Below are 19,373 nucleotides of genomic sequence, written 5' to 3'. Positions count from 1 at the left end.
ATTCATCAACCTCTTCATCCTGGTTGGGTGGGCTGTAACAGATTCCAACCAGGATGTCAGTTTTGTTAGCCTTCCCTCTGATTTTAACCCACAGGCACTCAATCCTTTCATCTTCTACCTCAAGTTCTGTGGCATCAAGAGATTCCCTGATAAACAGGGCCACCCCTCCTCCTTCTCTTCTGCCTCACCTGTCTTGCCTAAAGAGCTTGTAACCATCCAGTGCAGTACTCCAATTGTGTGAATCGTCCCACCATGTTTCTGTAATGGCAACTACATCATAGTTTTCCTGGTGAACCAAGACTTCCAGTTCCTCTTGTTACCCATACTGTGTGCACTGGTGTACATGCGCTTCAGCTGGGCTGCTGATTTCTCATCTAACTCTAGTTTATGTCCCTCTCTCTCCCCTCCAAAGAGGCTGGTTTCATCACCCACCCCCTTCAAATCTAGTTTAAAGCCCTCTCAATGAGCCCTGCCAACTCTTGTGCTAGAGTCCTCTTGCCCTTTCTAGACAGATTCACCCCATCTAGGTCCAGCAGCTCAGGTGCAGTAAAAGGTGCCCCTTGATCAAAGAACACAAAATTCTGCTGCTGGCACCATCCCTTGAGCCATTTGTTGATGGCATGGGTTCTCCTGTTCCTTTCAGTGCAGACCCCTGCCACTGAGGGAACTGAGCAGAACACTACTTGAGCTCCTGCCAATTGTCTGAGGACCTTGAATTCCTTTCTGACTGTCCTGGTGCCCTCCTTATCAAGCTCATCACCACCAGCTTGGATTACCAGGAATGGGTAATAGTCAGAGGGATGGATTAGCTTTAAGATCTCTTCCATACATGTACATGAGAAATGGGTGTTTTGATGCACTAATAAATTATTAATTTGATGCAACTGAAATTATTATTTTTTCCCAACTGTTTCAAAGAGCAGAGGAGGACCTAGATGTTGCAGATACCCCAGTATGCTAACCCCCTGTTTGGCTCAAGGGTAGTAGTGTCTACCTATCTCCAGTGAAACTGTGTTCCCAAGTGTCTGTCACAAAAGAAAAGTGGTGAACCAATGCACAGGTCTCCAGGCACCTGGGCAGTAGCTCCCTATCTCCTGGAGGCACTACTGCCCTAAGGTACCACAGGGGTCCCTAGATCTCAAAGTGCTTGCTGATGATTGCAACACTACACTTTAATCCTGCTGAACACTCAAAAAATGTATTCATTTATGCAAAACGGAAGTATTTCAACAGAAATCACTGAGTCACATCTTTTTTTCCCAGAATGGTGTTCAGGGGACCCTGCTGAGACATGGGGGTGTTACTTCAAGTCCTTCCTGAGAAATAAGTTGCTCTGAGCTCTCACATCTTGAGACGGTACTGCTACCACCTGATTTCTAGGCAAGAAAGACAAAGGACTGATAGGAAACCAAAGTGAGCTTACAGAGCAGCCCACTGCACATGTGTGGGCATCTTCCTGTAGGTTAGACTCAGACCCCTGTCTCATGGGATGGTGAGGCTTCAATCGCATCTTATTCCTGACGATAACCTCCTGGCCAGTCTAGGTAGTCTCCCAGTTGGCCAGGTATTTCAGATTACCTCCTTACTTTTTTACATTTCCACTTAGTGTATAAGTAACCTTAGTGCTGCATCACACTAAGCAAAATCCAGCAAAATGTAGGAGATAACTTTCACAACAAAATTAACTCCAGAGCTAAGAAACCCAGCATTAGGTAGAGAAAGCATCAGGTATTCTACAACCTGCAGGACAGTTCAAATTTACAAACAATTGACATAAAGCAAGGCATCTCAAAACTCCTCTTTAGGGGACAAGGGCTAATGGAGATTTCCTGAAGAATTGCTGTTGTTAATTAAACAATCATTCCTCAGTGTGTTTCACACTTGGAGCAAGACTGATGGGAACTGGAGATACCATTACTAAGATTTAGTGACCCCATTTGTCACAGCAGTAAACACACATAAGATTGCCTGTCTTTAAGGCAAGCTCTTTTTCTCCGTGGCTGTCAGCTGTCCACAGCTGCTTGAAGGCTTTCTGTCGACACCCATGGACTCCCTGGGGTTCTCATATCAGTTCTTGGTGCTGTCCCTTTTACATCATTTTCATACTATCAGCAGCCCCTTCGGAATTTCAAATTCAGTATGATGTTCCCCAAGGCCCCTTCAAACTGAATAAACTTTGGTTTATTCACAAACGAAATAAGCAGGTCTCACCAGCTTGTTACTTCTGCCTCTAAAAGTCAGAAGAGGTGAAAGCCGAGTGGTTTGCAACCCAACCTTTCCAGGCTCTACACTTCGCAGATGGACAGTACAAAACCTGCTTTATATTTCTCATTAAGAGCATACCAGATCCGCAAAAAGGTCGTTTCTGAGTTTACAGCCCATGAACCCACCTACCTCCAGATCTAAGATTAGCTATAATAAGATTTTCGAGATATGTAGTCGTACAGCGTTTAGTTAAAGCTCTCGGCTCTGGGAGGGACTGCTGTCCCACAGTCTGCCACCGCACGCCGAGGACAAGTTGCTCAGCGCAGGGAAACGACACTGCCGCGGGAAACCCCGACAGTCGCTGCCTGCCTGCCTGCCCGCCGCCCGCTTTCCCCGAGCATAGCGCCGGAGGCACTTGTCAAGGGAGCGCTCCCCGCAAGCGAGGTGCTTCCCGTGGCAGCACCTTTTTGACAGAATGAGGGGGGAAAAAAACGCAGTGAGGAAACAGGACCATGACCAGCACCGTCACGATGCCCGCTGTAAGCCCAGGGAGATGGGGAGGAAAGAGGGCGCTGCGCGTCCCCGCCGGCAGCCCTCGCCCTGCCGCCGCCCCGGCCCCCGCCCGTCCCTCCGCTCACCGATAGTGGAAACAACGGTGCCCACGAAGTAGAAAGCACCGGTGAAATCCCATCGGGGCCGGATGTCATCGACGCGGATGCCGGCCACGCTAGCCTCCTCGTACTCCCGGAGGAAGTGCTGGAGCTCGGTGCGGCTGAGGTTGTGTCGCCGGGTGAAGTTCTCCAGCCGCTCCTCCCAGCGCTCCTTAGCCTCTCGCTCCGTGGGCAGTTCGATGGCCGAGAAGACGGCGGCGCCGCACAACATGTACAACACAATCAGCACCGCCAGCAGGAGGAACCTCGCGTTGTCCGCGTTCAGGCGACCCGCGCTGGAGCAGCAGCCGCCGCGACACGCCATCCTCCGCCCCGCGGGACCCGGCTACCGCGCCGCCACGCTACGTCGGGGCCTTCCCGCCGCCGGGCATCACGGCGCCGCCCGCCAGGAGTACGAGGCACCGGGGCCACAGAGATCAGGGGACCGCGGAGCCCGGCGGCCGCGAGCAACGCTCCCGGGAGCCGACCGACACCTCCGCCCCGGGGGCAGGGCGCTGCCCCGCCGCCCACCGCACGGCACCGCGGCGGACGGGCTCGGGGCTGCGGTGCATCCTGCGGGCGAGGGAACAACCCGTCCTGTCCCGTCTCGCCCCGTCCCGGAGAACCTCTCAGCCCCGCCGCGTTCTGGCCCCGGGCCGGGCTCCCGTCTCTGCCAGTTTCATATCCCCTTCCTTCCCCCCGCCCCGAGCACGTCGGAGCGGGGCGCAGGGACAGGCACCACCAGGCGCCTCCTGCCTGCTGGGGAGGGGGGGGCGAGGCGGGAGTGGCAACAGCTCGCCCCGCCGCCCTCCCCCGCCGCCGCGGGGCACCTCCGTGCCGGTCCACGGGGGACGGCTGCCCCCGACCCTGGGCCCTCCGCTCCATGGCCACCGGGAAACCTCAGCTGGTGCGCGACTGCCGCTCCAACTGAAGCTACTATGCTCGAGGGTCTCCCCGGTGCTACGGGCCGGACAGGGCGGGGCAGCACCTACCCTGGACCGGCCGCCGAGGGTGGCTGCCCCGCGACCCCTACCCCTCAGAGGGTTGTGGGACTGGCCCCCCGTGGCGCCGGGGGGGGCTGCCGCCCTCCGTCCGCCCGCTCCTTGGCCTGCCCCCGAGCCAAGGGGCTGCGGTGCGCCCTGCCGCCTGGGATAACGGGGGCCCGACAGAGACTCGGAGTAAAAGTGAGCAGCTGATCAGATGTCCCTGCTATCAAAGCAAGACAAATACTCCCCTTTGCTGAAAGAAAGCATATCTTTCTCTGCAGGTCTGGCTACTGATTGCCCTCCCACAAGTTATTTCGTTTCCATCCTCCCGCACTGTGCACTCAAAGGGAAACGGTATGTGGAGGACAAGAGGCAGCTCTCCAGCTGCGGTTGTGGTTTAAAAATGTGTTATCTTCAGGGCCAAAGAGCTCTCGATCCAGGCTTTCTGGAAAAAATATTGTTACTATAAAAAGAAAAAAACTAAACTCGACAATATCTGGCGATTACTACAGTGCTAAATTCTCTTAAAATAACTGAGGGCTAGAATTCAGCACTGCAAAACATGTTATTGTATCAACACTCTTCCTTTCCAGTGAAAGAGAAGCTACATTTATTTTATTTTAGGGAGCAGGTTAATGAGGTATTATTAAAACAGCTCGTACTGTAGTAGTAGCTGTAAGGACCGCAGTAGTCACTTGGTGACATCATTATCAGGGAACCTGCTGCATTTGCCCTACCCCTGAGCAGTAAAAGATGTTGTGCAGACTGAAATTGCTTCTACAGACAATACTATTGCCTGTTTTGTTGTTTGTTTTTTGTTGTTGTTTTTTCCAGTTCAAACTATCTTTTCAAAATAAAGGAGAAGTATACAGGTCTCAGACCTAAGTATCACACTAAATCAAAGATCTGAGAAGAAAGTCAGACATTCTGCTCTGGGTTTGACTCATTTATTTGTTTTCTCCTTCTCTTCATTCATAGTTCCACTTTACAAATATTCAGGCCCTGACAAAAAAAGTAGAAAAAAAATTATTAGGGTGGTATGAAAAATGGAACCTCAAAATATGCTGCACAAGAAAAATTGTATTATAGCTGGACAGTTAAGTATAATTAAGTCTATCCTAGCACACACAGAGACTGTACATCTAGAGAATGGTTATTAAACAGTATTTTCTGGCCAATGTTTTTGTCAAGAGCTTTCCATGCAGCTTCATCATGTCACAAAACTCAGGATCCTGTGTTTGGATTGCATAGGACTGACTGCAAAAGACTGTTTCTACCCTGGAGTTTTAGTTATATTCTGATAGTTTCTTCAAAACAAGATTTTTTTGCTGTTGTGGAAAGCATTGTTTAAACAGAGCTACATGCATATCTGTTTCAACCAAATTCATTCTTTCTTTGAATCATTAGTTTGCCTCACACCTTGTAACTGTCCAGCAAGACAAACCCCAAAGCTCTTTCCTCCACCTCTACCACTTTGCAGTGCCTCACTTCCATGCTTATACCATAGTTCAAGCTGCTTTGGGTTACAACGATTCCCTTGAGTTTTCCTGGCAGAAACGATCCCTGGGTTTATTTGTTCCTACTGATGAACTTTGGAAGGTGCTTCTGACACTGCATTAATCTAGAGAACTGAAAGTTAAATCATGCCATGTTCTTGGGAACTTAAAAAATGCCACTGGAATTTAACCATAAATTCCTCAGAGCTAGTCAAACTACTCTATGACCAAAACAGAAAAACTCATATATGCAACATTAGTAAATGGCATTCTTCACAAAGTAAGAATAAATGCTCATTAATTGCTAGCCAACTTTCTAAAAATCTTAGAGCTTTTCTCACAAGATAATTTCCTACTTAGAACTTCTTAAATTCTCACAGAAATAAAAGAATTGAGATTATAATACTCTGTTAAAAAGGAAGTGTAACAATGGCTATCAAGTTGTTATCTCAGTTTTTAAAGTGCACCACTCCACTTTCTTGTTATGTTCCCTGATCCCTGTTCTTTTCAGGCTCAGCAGTAGCAGAATCAAAACAGTTTCTGCGTGTAGCATTAAAAATGATTCTGCATACAGAACTGAGAGAAGGTGAAAGCAGAAAGCTTATTCTGGGAACATTCCAGCAGCACTCTGAGCTGTACTTGGCTCACTTTATTTGGAAAGTTCTCAAAACCAGATAAAGCAGTAATAATGACTACTGGACATTTGAATTGCCAACACAAACTAAGAAATGAGCAACCTAAACACCTAAGTTCCCATAATTCGCTGTGAAAGGTAAGTGTAAAATTCCTCTGTTACAAGCAAGGCTATTCTACTATCTAGCTCCATTTACCCTTTTATTTAGAGACCATACAATAATTTCCTCAATGTAGTCATAACCTTTTTGATTACAACGATCATCTGGTAACTGCATCAGAGAACCTGAATGCAACTAGAAAGGGTAGAACAGGGAAAGGACAGGGAAAACAGAAAAGGAAAAGTACCTCATTGATGTTCTCTGTGGCTTGGTCTATGATGGCATAGGAAAAAGAAAGAAAACTTCTCCTTGTGCAACCATTTCCTAGACACACATTTTCTATGGGAATTTTGGAATGAAACAGGGATTGACATTAGATAAATGTTAGCAAGTAGTGCACTCTCAGTGTACTGCAAACCAGTTTGGGGAAAGACTGCAGAATAAACAAGGAAGCACTTGAACAGCAACCCGGACAGATTATTTGGGATCCAGAGAGAGTAACACACTATACTGAAAGATCCCCAGGCTGCAGGACCAGTTGCTCATACATCCCACAGCACTTTAAAAGATGCCCGCACCCAAGCCCATCCACTTCAGTTTAGAGTTTTGGACAGTACATGGGTGTCTGCAAAGACTGGGAGTGGGGAAAGAAGATTAGGAAATAACTGAAAAGAAGCCCAAACAGCAAATGTTAGAGCTTGTATTAGAAGTGATAATTTGCAAAGCAAAGTTGCAATCCAGTTTTAAATGTACATAGTTGAAAGAAGATGGAGTGAAGGATATATAAACAAGGTTGACTTTATTTAGATTTTACATACAATAACTTTTACTCCAGAGACTGAGGTCAACTGATAGTCTCACAAAAACTTTAAGACTCATTACAATTAAAGATGCAGAGAGAATCTCTGAGAATAGTCTACACTTGTTTTAATCTTGAAAAGCACATTAGGAACCACAGTAAGGAAAAAGCATAAAAAAAGGTATTTAAAAAATGCAGGTTTATTTGTAATACTGTAGTTAGAGATTCTCCAAGAATATCCCTATCGTCCATTTCTTAAATGTTTCTTTCAACTCTAAGTTAGCCATTAGAGCAGACATTATGGCTAAAAAAAAAGAGAAATAAGCAGTCTTGCAAGTAGTGTGGTAGGCTCAGTGTCAGCAAGTGAAATATCACAAGAATGTTCACGATGGAACCCACATATTTCCATGTGTATCAGGGGCATCTGTGTAAGGAATATTCCAAATCCATGGCTGATCTGTAATCCAAAACACAAACATGCTAATGAGAAATTCAGTTATTAAATGTAGAACTTCGATCCTCTTCCTTCCCTCTCTTTGGAGGAAGAAGAAGAAAGTCAAAATTCCCACTGATTTACACATAGCCCCATGTGCCTTTAAAGGTTAGTCATAAATAATCAGAATTCTTCAAGCCATTCTACAGACACATTCTAACGTGGCAAACTCACTCACTGCTGGAAAAGTCTGCCTTTCAGAATTTGCAGAAGGTAAATGTTATATTTCAATCTCTTTTCTCCCCTGGCTTTGGGTGAACATGGCATTTAAAAAGAAACTCCTCTTCTTCCTCTCAATGCAAAAACCATACCTGAAAGATCTCAAGGAGAGGGAAAGACAGATGGGGGATCTATATTCACAAACAAGGGAATGAATCCTGAAGGTCAGGACAATGACCACTTTTGGGGGACAGAAGAAAGCCAAATACCAGTACTACAGCTTAAAAGAGGGAATTACTTTGTTTCTAAAAGTGTTGGTGTGATGAGAAAAAAAAAGTTCTTTGCATTTTTCTGAGGCCTTTCCCAAAAAAGGCCTCTAAAAAGGCTCTAAAAAAGCCCCCTTGATGTACTCATGTATTGAAGTATCCAGTTCCTCCCGTAAAGCAGATGGTTTCCTCAGTAAGTAGACTGTATCACAACTAAATCACAAATACTATATTCCTCAACTACCACAAGCATCTTGTATGTTTTCCCAAGCAAAAGAAACCAAAAATCTTGAGGCTGGATCCCTTAGTGTAATATAAGTCTTCTGGAATAAACTTGATGAGGTGAATCAGAAGTCAAGCTCTAAATGAAATGCTGTGCTTTTATGAGAGGATCAGGTCAACTTGTCTTGGTCAGAGAGGTAACAGCAATATTGCCACTGAGATGTGACAGTGGAGCTCAATGGCAAGATAATTTTATACAACAAAACAGCAGTATTCATCTGAAAGATTCTAAAGGGAAACAATTTTCCAAGACACAAAGAAATTATATTTATAAAGATATCCTTCTGGGTATGATTGGCTGTTATGTTCAAGCTTCCTAAATACCAGACTGGATAATTTTCTGTATTCCTTCCAAGGAACTCTCAATACATATTGCTGGTCTATAGGTTTCTTTTATCTTAGTATCATCAATACATTGAGCTTTATCATAGTCTTTCTTCTTATGACCACCTGCATCTGTTGGTTAACAATAGAGAATTTAATGAGATCATTGCATCTATATCGTTTATCTGCCAAGATATTAAGTAGCACCATCAGCTACCAGATAATTTTCTTTTTAAAAATTTACATGTTTTTCCCTGAGGATGCATCTGCTGCCCACAAATGCCCTTCTGCTGTTCAGCTATTGAACAATCACAATTTCTCAAAATAGCAATTTGCAAAGAATTAATAATGTACATGTTGCATATGACAAATGTTATCTGCTAAAAATTAATTAGGTCCTTTGTCATTTCAGAGTAGGAATGATGTCAATCCTTACTTTAAAACTGCCAGATGTAAAATGTACAAGTCATTCCCTGCAGCAACAGGAAGATGCAAGCCATGTATATCATGCATAATAAAACTAGTTTGTGCTGGCAACTTAAAACAGCTGGGAAGAAGTAGTCTGAAGGAAAAATGCCCAAATAAAAATTCTTTGTGCACTTTTACCTCTGACCTGTTAGGGTGACACACTATTACAGGCTTCAGTTACAGATCTTACCCTCCAAACAAGACGGATCAAATCATATAAAAAGTTCAAAAACTGTACTGCACATCATATTTCTACCCTTAAAAGAGAGAGCCACAATTTTTTAAATTCTTGGGTTGACCAACTATTGAAGCAAAATACTGACCATCTAGTGAATTTCCCACCTCATGAATATGCTCTCAACTAATAAGCTGAAGCATATTTTGTAAGATCCCACCAAACCAAAGAAGCTTTGAGCTCAAATAATGTGCTGAATCAAATCACACAATCTTGTGGCTCCTTCTGGTCTTTAAGTCTGTAATCCTAGCAAAACAATACATAGAAGTAGTCAAACTAAATGGGGACTCTGCAACTCAAGTTTCTTCTCACACAAAGTGCTAATTTCTTTACAGTTATTATAAAAAGCTGGAAGAGAAACAGGTTCTGCCATGTATGCACTCTGGGAGCCCATGTGAGGAAGCACCTGATGTCACACTGTCTTAAAACAGTTTCAACCTCACATTTCAGGCTTAATGGGCTTTTGGTTCCACTTAGGAAGGACGTGGAGGTCAACACAGGCAAGATGGGTTCCAACCCCTGCTTTCTGTCACCTGCACCAATATATACGCTACAATGACAATGTATAGTTGCTGCTTACACAAATAGAAAGCTTTCAGTTGTCATCTTCTCAGAAGAAAGGGTATTCTCCTAAGAGTTTCAACCATATTAAGCATAATGAGAGAGCATGAATTCCTTCAAAGATTCATATAGAATGCTGCCGGTCAAGTTATTTCAAACTCTAGAAAGGCTCCATGTAGCTATCTGAAACTACCAGAGCTGGAAGCAAATATGTAACTTCTTGTTTTTATCCAACACAGCAGTAGTATATGTGTAATAAATGAAAGGGCCTTACTAGTTCCCTGAAATCACTACAAATATTTACCAAATGTAATTTCACCATAGTCCCAACTCCCAGTCATTAAAAGCTAGGCAAAGTATCAAACACCAAATATCTGAAGTTACAAGGAAAAGGTCAATTTGCTCTTTCACTGCAGTGTGGCAACTGAATATCAAACACTGCTTCAACTTACACTAAAGTAAACTTCTATCTTGTTTTCCCACTGTTCTTCCAGGCTCTCATAGCATGAGATTTGACTGCTTTGGTCTCCAGTTATCAATGGTAAAATAGATTTTCCCACTCAAAAGTAATGAAATCCCTTTTAATAGATTCTTACAAATTGCTATAAAAGCTCAGGAAAAAAAAAATTTTAGAGCAAAAAAAAAATTTAAAGAGCAAAACAACCAAAAACTCATGTAATTGGTATAACTGGCATACAGAGAGAGATGTACGTAGTTTGACTCTAATCTGAACTGAGGTGGAACCTGCCTCATTGTCTTGCATATAAATATATACATATATTTAGTCAACTGAACAGCTAATTTCTTTCCTTGATTTAAATGCATACATTGAAGAGAAAACCAAGAAATAATCTGTTTATTAGAAATTACTTCCTCCCCCTACTTTATGGGCTTCTCTTGCACAGGATTTAAGCATTTTGAATTAAGAGCTCAGAAATAGCTTATACAAATTCCTGCCTTGTAACCCAGTCACAACTCAAAGAACTGCTGATAAATATATTTTTAGCTCATCCCCTGTTCAGTAGCACTGAAACAGAGTTCTGTAACAAAGGCATGACATTAATAAACCCTAAATCTGTCAAAATAATAATGCAGAGAAATGTTTCACCTAATTAAGTCTCCCTAAAAAAAAGCAGAAACCAGAACAAATTAAGCAGAAACCTAATCATACTTACATGTAATAAGAAAATTAAGGACAACTCACTAGGAAGAAAAGCCATAAATTCACTGATTCATTGATTTAATTAACCACAAAATCATTACTTTCTGGCTGGTTTTAGGCCCCAAAATAGCATTAATAGTGTGCTTGTGAGTGGCTTTCGGGTGCTGTTGGTTAGTTGTGGGGCTACTTCTAGTTTGTGATTTGTTTTTCTTGGGTGTTTTTTTAAAGCCATCCTATGTAGTTAGAATGAAGTACTTGACATGAAAGTAAGTCTTGTGTTGTTTTTCTCACAGAAAAGAACTGTACAAACTCCTCATCTCAATTTGAAGTGACTATGCTGCTACCAGCTATGGTTTAAGATCCAGTTCGATTTCATTCTTTGCTGCCCTCGGGAAGATCAAGTGACTCTGGCTGGCACAAGCAGATGGTAGGTTACCTGTCCATGTATTGTAAAATGTGGCTTTGTGCCAAGTCAAAACACAAATGAAAATTTAACGAAAGCAATGGGAAGATTTTAAATATGTGTCACAGGGGCGCTATATCCCCTGGCGGGAAACATAAAAGTGTCGTTATTTCGGTTTTCCCAACCCCCCTGCCCCAAAATGATGTACAAAAGTGATTACACTTATTTACAGGTTCTATTCGGTCGCGAATTCTACCAGGATGCTTATGGGCAACTTTAGTACAATTTAGAGAACTCAGAAGCTGGAAAAGGCTAAGCCACAAAACAGCTTCATCCCACTTACAAAATCGGAGGCAAGCCAGGACCCTAGGGAAAGCCGAAGAGAATGCCGGTTGTACTCACGAGGACGGAGCAGGAATTTGGAGATAGTCCCTGGGTCTCTCTTCAGCGGCAGGCTCCACAACTGTGAGCTTATAATGCAATGTGTGGATAAGGCGGCACAAATCCAAAGGAAAAGGCGCCCGCCAAAATCAAAGTGTCCTTGGGCACAGCTGCCACGAGGCAAGACTCGCGGAGCAGCACTGTCTGAGCAGTGCAAGGGAAGCCGCACTGCCAGCCCGTTCCAGCCAACAGCCGCAGTTCTACGGCAGGCAGGGTCACTCCAGCAGCAGGCAGGGAGCAGGAGCCCAGGGTAGGCAGAGCCCGGGACAAGCCAGGTCCGAGTGCTGATCTCTCCAATTTTGCCACGAATCCAGGGCGCGGGCAGAGCGAGTCCAAAAATGAGCGCCAAAACTGATCAAAAAATGAGAGCGAACACGAGAGCCCAGACTGCTTTCTGGTCACTAAGATTTTCCTAGACAATGTGTCACTAGATGTGCCACTAAATACTGGACGGGAGGAACCCAGGCAATCACAGTTCCAAATGCCAGCGCGGGCCTCCCCACACGGGTGAATACACGTGAGGGGCTTCAGCTTCCGGCGGGGAGAACGGGCGCCTTGTCACCTGTCCCCCAGCGGGAGGGGAAGGCAATTTCGCGCCTTTGTCTTCCCCCATCAAACCTCCGCTGATGGAGCTGGGGAAAAGGGGGTTTGGAACTCTCTGTAACATTACCCTACCATGGACATCTTAAAGTGCATTGATGTATGCTTCAGTAACTACAGCCGAGCCTATGATTGCTTTTCAGGAAAGCATAATCCACTGCTCTGGGAAAAAAAAAAGGAAAAAAAAAAGGCAAAAGGAAGAAGTTCTCTGTCTTACACAATTCTTTAGAAATCTTTGGAAGAAAAAAGAGGAAGAAAATCTTCATGACTGTTTCTCCAAGAGAAGCTGTTTTTCTGATTTGGCTAGACTTGAGTTTTTGCATGAAACTCCCTGACAAATGAGGCAAACCAGGCACGTTGGACAAACCTTTTATTTTCCTCCCTGTGGTATGAGGTGAGAGAAAAGTAGCACAGGGGCCAAATAATTTCATTATTATTAAACCTAATGGGTTTAAAGAGACTGCCTATCAACCTCATGAATTCTCACAGCTGAAACTGGACAGATTTACATCATTTACTGGTGAGTTTATCATTTTATGACCTAAGATGTATTTTATTGCTTTTCAAGATGCATTTACTTCCCTGCAGTATTCATGGTGGAAGTCTAGTCCAAATTAATATGACAGAAAGCTGTGCCAGAATAACAAAATTTCTGCCATTATTTCAAGGAACTGAGTTTCCTGCACTTGGTTACATTATATTAATAATTCTGTAACATTCCGTATGTGTGATCCAAGATTCAAATTTGCACAAGTAGAAGAAAAAGAATAGCGTATTTTGAGATGCCTATTTTCTACTTTGCTTTGCTCCTGACCATCTGTTCATTATTCTCCCTGCTTCTCGTCTCTCTGGCTTTTGACAGGATTTTTCTGATTATATGAAAGCGATGTGTACTTTGTTTTCCCATGGTCTAAGAATGTGAATTTGTGGAAAAGTCCCCAGAGCCTTTTCTCCTTCAGTTATAAGGATCAGTCAATGAGGTTTCTTTAGGGAAAGTATAATTACTTTCATTTCTGCTCCTAAAGACTTTATTAAAATAAATCTATTTATATAACCCTCCAGAGACTCTGATAACTTTATTGTTAAGGACAGATTATTTTACAACTCTACCCCATCGCATGGGAATTCTTTAAACCAGGAGGCTGAAGACTGAAACAGAACATTCAGGAAAGAGATGTGAAAAGGCACAAGCAGTTGACATTCCTTCCATTGCCAAAACCTCTAAAATGTCAATTCTGGCATCTGTTCGTATCAAGGGAGAAAGCTGAACTACAGACAAACAACTTCACTATAGAAATAAGCTTTCTATTAAAAAAAAAACACCAACCACCTTTACATTTAGTTGAAACACGCATAAAACTCACTGACACAACAGGTTAAATGCAACAACTGAAAGAACAATATTAATGATACAGTTACTATTTGCAGGAAGAAGACAGGCTATGTAACATTTTGAGAATACACACAGATTTTAAATATAAATTTTTCTTTTAAAATTAAAAAAAATAAATAAATTAAGTATGACCTTTTAGAAAAATCTCCCCAAACCCACCAGTTTGAGCATGAGGTAGCAGGCAGAGCATACATGTCCCATAGCACAACAGTCATAATATATTCTTCCCCTTCACTTAACTATTAACTCAGGCACAATCTCTGCCACCACTTCCCAAAACACTAACAACACTTAAATGGACAGCAGGTTTTATATAGGACAGTATAATACAGTGCATTGTCATTTCTACACTGAGCCAGTATTTTTTTCTCTGGGAAACCTGAAATACCATTTAAGATTTTTTGGATAAGTAGTAAGCTTTTAAAGTAGAAAAATCATCTTTGCAAGTTAACAAATGTAACATACATCATACTGAATAGGTGAGTGCCTGGCTGTGTAGTTGGTGCCATACTCAAGGTTTTGGCTTCCATGACTGTGGATCTACCAGTAAGAAATCAGGTTTGTTAGATGATGGGATTCACCTAACCAAGTAGGGTTAGAGCCTCTTTGCCAACGAGCTGGCCCAACTTCTAAGTAGGACTTTAAGCTAGACTTTGTGGTGGAAAGGGATGGAGGGATGGAGTTTTGAGCAACACAAAAGAGCCAGGGGTTGAGATGCACTGGGAACCAACAGGGAAATACCTATGAAAAGCTGAAAAGGAACTGAAGCTTGTTCTTCTCAAAACGTGGTACCTGAAGTGCCTCCATACCAATGCAGAGAGTATGGAAAACAAACAGGAGCTGGAAGCCACTGTGCAGCTAGAACTCACTGTTTTAGTGAGTTCTTTTGGATGAGGAATTAGTTACATGTACCAGAGGTGCCGATAGGTACGGCTTTATTTATTATAAAGGCAGCCACATTGCACCACAGCGCTGTAAGGCATGAAACCCGAGACCAAGGCACAACCCAAAAGCAGAGCCTGATCCCCAGTAAAGCACAACTAACTTCATCTAAACACGATAAGAAACATGGTGGTACTGAAGATTGCGAAATGGCGGAGCTGGCCATCTCCCATCGGGGCAGGCGTCCCTGCAAACCCAGGTGCTGTTGTCTAATCAGAGAAGCAGCAGCCTGCACCAGTAGCAATCTTCAGTTTTTTTAAGGGTCCTGCCTCCCACAATGTCAGGCCAAGACACCAAAGGAGGCTGGGCCAAAGCCCTTCCCATATTTCATAATGTTATGTAACTCCTTATCCTACTGCTCCTGCACACAGCCCACTCAGGGGTTGCACACCCCCTGCCCAGCAATAGCCTTCCTCATCTTCATCTTCCTCAGGTCAAACAAGGGGCTTGAAGGACTTTTGCAGTTAGGTGAGGATGTCAACACATTCAATACATTCCCATCCCCACTTAGTTTTATATACAGAGGAACCCACAGATGTGTTATTTGTTACTCTTAGCATGCACCTGGGAGCTTCTGATCAAACCCAGTCAGCATGGATTTAGGAAGGGCAGGTCCTGCCTCACCAACCTGATCTCCTCCTATGATCAGGTGACTGCCTGGTGGATGTGGGGAAGACTGTGGATGTAGTCTACCTGGACCTCAGCAAGGCCTTTGACACCATCCCCCACAGCAAACACCTAGCCAAGCTGTCAGCCCATGGCTTGGACAGGTGCAGTGTGCCCTGGGTTAGGAACTGGCTGGAGGGCCAAGCCCAGAGAGTGGTGGTGAATGGTGTCACATCCAGCTGTCAGCCAGTCACTAGTGGTGTCCACCAGGGATCAGTGCTGGGCCCCATCCTGTTCATTATCTTTATTGATGATCTGGACAAGGGGATCAAGTCCACCATTAGTAAGTTTGCAGATGGCACTTGGTGCCATGGTTTAGTTAATTAGATGGTGTTGGGTGATAGGTTGGACTTGGTGATCTTGAAGGTCTTTTCCAACCTGGTTAATTCTATTTTTTAAATGTATTTATTTTTTTACCACCAAGCATTCCCAGGCACCCAGATGCAAACACCAATTATTCCCAGGCAGCCCTTGGCAGCTGGATACTTCTAATCAAACTCCTATTAACTCTTCCCTGCTACATCTTGAAACTTGGTGGGATGAATCACACAATGGAGCACTGCAATCAATGGCTATAAGCTGTTCAGAAAGGGGAGGCAAGGAAGGAAGGAGGAGTGTTTGTAGTGTGTGCAAAAGGAAGTATATTGACTGCACAGAGCTCTGTTTGAAAAACAGGCCGAGCGCTTATTGGGTGAAAAATCAGAGATCAAGCCAACAAAGGAGACCTCACAGTTGGTGTTTATGACAGCCCACCCAGGCAGAAGGATGCTGCTGCCAAAGCGTTCCTACATCAACTGCAGGAAGCATCATGCTAGCAGGATCCGATCCTGCCGGGGAACTTCAATCACCCTGAAACCACGTGTCTTTGCTTTCATGACTCCATAAATCTATTCACTTCTTAGCTTTTCAACAGTCTCTCACCACATCATTTGTTAGTTCAAAAATGTGCAGAAAGATTTGAGTTGCTACAGATGCTACCCTTCCTGAACTCTTTATTAGTTCACGCTCTGTGGCAGACTATGTCCTTTTGGGATCACAGCTTCTCAAAAAAAAACAACAAAACAACCCCAAAGTAGCTGAAAAACTTCTCATGTTGAAGAACAAATATAAAAATTTACTCTTCCCACATACTGCAGGTTGCACTTCAGTATCATTATCAATGTATTTTTAGGGTTTTTTGAGCCATCATCACCTCATAACAGCACTTACTTATCACTTTCCTGATTTGTGTATTCTAGATAGAGTCTCAGAAGTAGGTAGGGTTGAGATTTTGTAAATCTCTTCAAGTGTTATGAGATACATCCACCTCGCCCCTCCAAAGAGGATTCCACCACAGATCAAGAAAATGAAGTCTGAAACTATGAAATACAGAATGGACTAAAAGGCACTTCTCTTTCTTGTGATTTGCAGCAATTCTTTCACGTTTGCTCTATGGAATTTCTTGCATGTCTCAATTCCAGAGGATTGTTTTTCTCTTACAAACATTCCTCTTTTAACACTGCTTTCCCCATTAGTTCTTCAGTAAGACATTTTGATTCTGCAAAAAAATTTAATATCTATTTTCTTAACACACAGAAGAATCCCAGAAGAGGAATGGAAAAAAAAAAAAAAATTAGATATTTAGGTTCTTGATCCAACCTCAATAAATAAAAGTTAAAAAGAAAAAAAAGACTTGTAAGACTACAATTGCTTGTTTTGAAGTTGCACCCAGAATGTGAGACTGATAATATCTCAAATGCAGTCATACCACAAAAAAGTTAAACTAAAGCTTTGGAACACAGTAGTGCTCAAATGACTCAAAAGTTACTCAGATTAGTTTGCTCCATATATGACATACCTACTTTTCTTCTGAAGTCACACCTTACCTTTGTTTCCATATTGTTCTGGTGGCAGGTCATAAGGTACAGGAAAATGTGTTGCTGAATTATTACTTCCTGAAAGCATTTTCCCTCTCACATGAAAGTAACCCTTGTCCAATCCCTGTGAAGGAAGATAAACATACAGAAGATAGCCTCATCAGTTTTGGGGGGAAAAGACAAATCTAACCCACAGAGGGTTCTCTCACATAAAATTTAATAATATTTTGCCTCCATTATTGAGATTAGGTACTTCCTAATGCATGTTCCATTCTTAAGAACTCTGCTTCTCTTATTACTTCTCTTTCTTTTATATTCATTTGTTTGGCCCTGCAGGTGGACTCACATTGTATATACTCCACCTTCTCAGTCCCTTACACATACACTGATCTAGTTCCACGTTCACTAGGTAAAACTGCTGGTGGTCTTGCTTTTGTGAGCAATTCTGTTCAAACTGCCTAAGGTCTCTGCTAGTACCACGTAACAGCACACCTCAATACGTTTCTTTCACATAAACACTTACGGACATTGGAATAAAACTGTAATTATTCAACAAAGCATTAAGAGTTTTGGTGTTTAACTTATGAGAAAAGCTTTAAATTTTCTCTTCATGCTTAATTTTATCCTGATATTAGATGTTCAGTGTGCCTCATGACCTGTATTAAAATTCAATTTGTGATACCTCCAAATAGTAGGTTTGAAGACTTGTTTTTGTATCTTGGGTAATGCTATCCATATATGCTAAAAAAAAAAAAAAAGACCATTTGAAACTGCTTGCATAAAGGTTTCAAAGACTACATCATATTAGAGTGACAGTGGACCTCAAACAAGGTTAAGGACTAAATATATATATAAAAGCTATAATGCAATAAAAGGGCAGATTTAATGCAATTCAGGTAACTTTGGCAGATGATACTGCTTAGCTACTCCTAAAGAGAAGAGATTGGATCCCATTGATCAATTGTAATGAGTGACAGAAAAGTAAATCTCTAAGATTTCTAATAGCCTATTGTCAACCAAGAACAATTTGATTAGAACAGATTGAAAGTTTAACGCTATAAAGCTTTTATCACTGATTTGTAAGACATTACTGAACAACTAGAGGGTTTTTTTCCTAAAAATCATGGGGTAGTTTGGGTCAGAAGGGACCTTTAATGGTCATCGGGTCCGACACCCCTGCAATGAGCAGGAACATCTTGCAACTAGGTCAGGTTGTTCAAGAGCTCTGCCCAACCTGTGCCAGCGTTTCATCACCCTCACTGTAAAAACAAAAAAATATTCTTCCCTTATATCTAGTCTGAGTCCACCCTGTTTTAGTTTAAAGCCATTACTATTACGGCCTGTAGTGATAGGGCAAAGAGAAGTCTGTTCCCATGTTTCTTATAAGCCTCTTTCAAATTCTGAAAGGCTGCAGTAAGGTCTCCCTGGACCTTCTCCAGGCTGAACACCTCCAGTTGCCTCAGACTTTCCTCACAGGAGAAGGGCTCCAGCCCTCTGAACATTTTTGTGGCCCTCCTCTGGATCTGCAACAGTTCCATTTCTTTCTTGTGCTGAACACAGCACTCCAGATGGGGATCTCAGAGCAGAACAGATTGGCAGTCACCTCCTTTGACCTTCTGGCCACACTACTTCTGATGCAGACTAACATGTGGTTGGCCTTATGGATGAGTAGCACACATTGTTGGCTCATGTCCAATCTTTAACTTATAATTTATTCAAGCTGTAGGATCCATCAGTCCAAGTCCTACTGGATTACTTTTGGTGGTATCACAAGCAAGCTTCTTAATTACCAGTAAATAATTTTGTTTTATTCAAACTTACATGCTGGCTGAATTGACAGTTATTTCAGTGTGTTTCTTTTCAGGTATTTTTCCTCCTTCTCTGGTTCTACATCTTTATTTTCCTCTTCCTTGTTCTTCTTCAGTAGTCAACAGGTCTTTTTTCCTTTCCTCCAAGTCTTATTTTTTCTGTGATGCTGCCCTCCAATCCTGCTCCAACAGTTTATCCCCAAATTGTTGTATTTGCCTGTCAGAATTTAACCTGTGGAGATCCTCATTACAGTAATACTAATCTAAATAAAGATATTTCCTTTTCCCTCAAAACATCCTGGAGTAACACTCTAGGTTATGGAATACATTATTCAACCAGGCTCTCTGAGGAGATTCACATGCTTTTAAAAATAACTCGTGTCTATCTTCACACAGAAATTGAAACAAGTCACACATTTTGTCTGTTTCGGCATTTCCTGGATC

The 19,373-nt window shown here is 42.8% G+C and overlaps 2 protein-coding genes across 3 annotated transcripts in view; both read right to left on the bottom strand.

Moving 5' to 3' along the window:
• The window catches only part of KCNK13 (potassium two pore domain channel subfamily K member 13), a 57,635-nt gene extending 54,455 nt beyond the window's left edge, over window positions 1-3,180 (bottom strand). Inside the window, exon 1 of the mRNA XM_068148764.1 lies at window positions 2,844-3,180. Coding sequence (XP_068004865.1) covers window positions 2,844-3,180 — 337 coding nt within the window. The remainder of the gene's footprint in view (window positions 1-2,843) is intronic.
• A 3,671-nt stretch (window positions 3,181-6,851) lies between these two features.
• Window positions 6,852-19,373, bottom strand: part of TDP1 (tyrosyl-DNA phosphodiesterase 1) — a 43,417-nt gene continuing 30,895 nt past the window's right edge. For both annotated transcript variants that reach the window (XM_068148761.1, XM_068148762.1), the window contains exons 15-16: window positions 17,131-17,245; window positions 6,852-7,327 (exon numbers count right to left, since the gene is read on the bottom strand). In XM_068148761.1, the coding sequence (XP_068004862.1) occupies window positions 7,254-7,327; window positions 17,131-17,245 (189 nt within the window). In that variant the 3' untranslated portion in view covers window positions 6,852-7,253. The remainder of the gene's footprint in view (window positions 7,328-17,130; window positions 17,246-19,373) is intronic.

The sequence above is a fragment of the Melanerpes formicivorus genome, unplaced genomic scaffold, assembly GCF_026170545.1.
Source record: "Melanerpes formicivorus ecotype bairdi unplaced genomic scaffold, bMelFor1.0.p_v2 SCAF_17, whole genome shotgun sequence".
Taxonomy (NCBI): Eukaryota; Metazoa; Chordata; class Aves; order Piciformes; family Picidae; genus Melanerpes; species Melanerpes formicivorus.
This window is presented reverse-complemented; position numbering and strand designations above follow the sequence as displayed.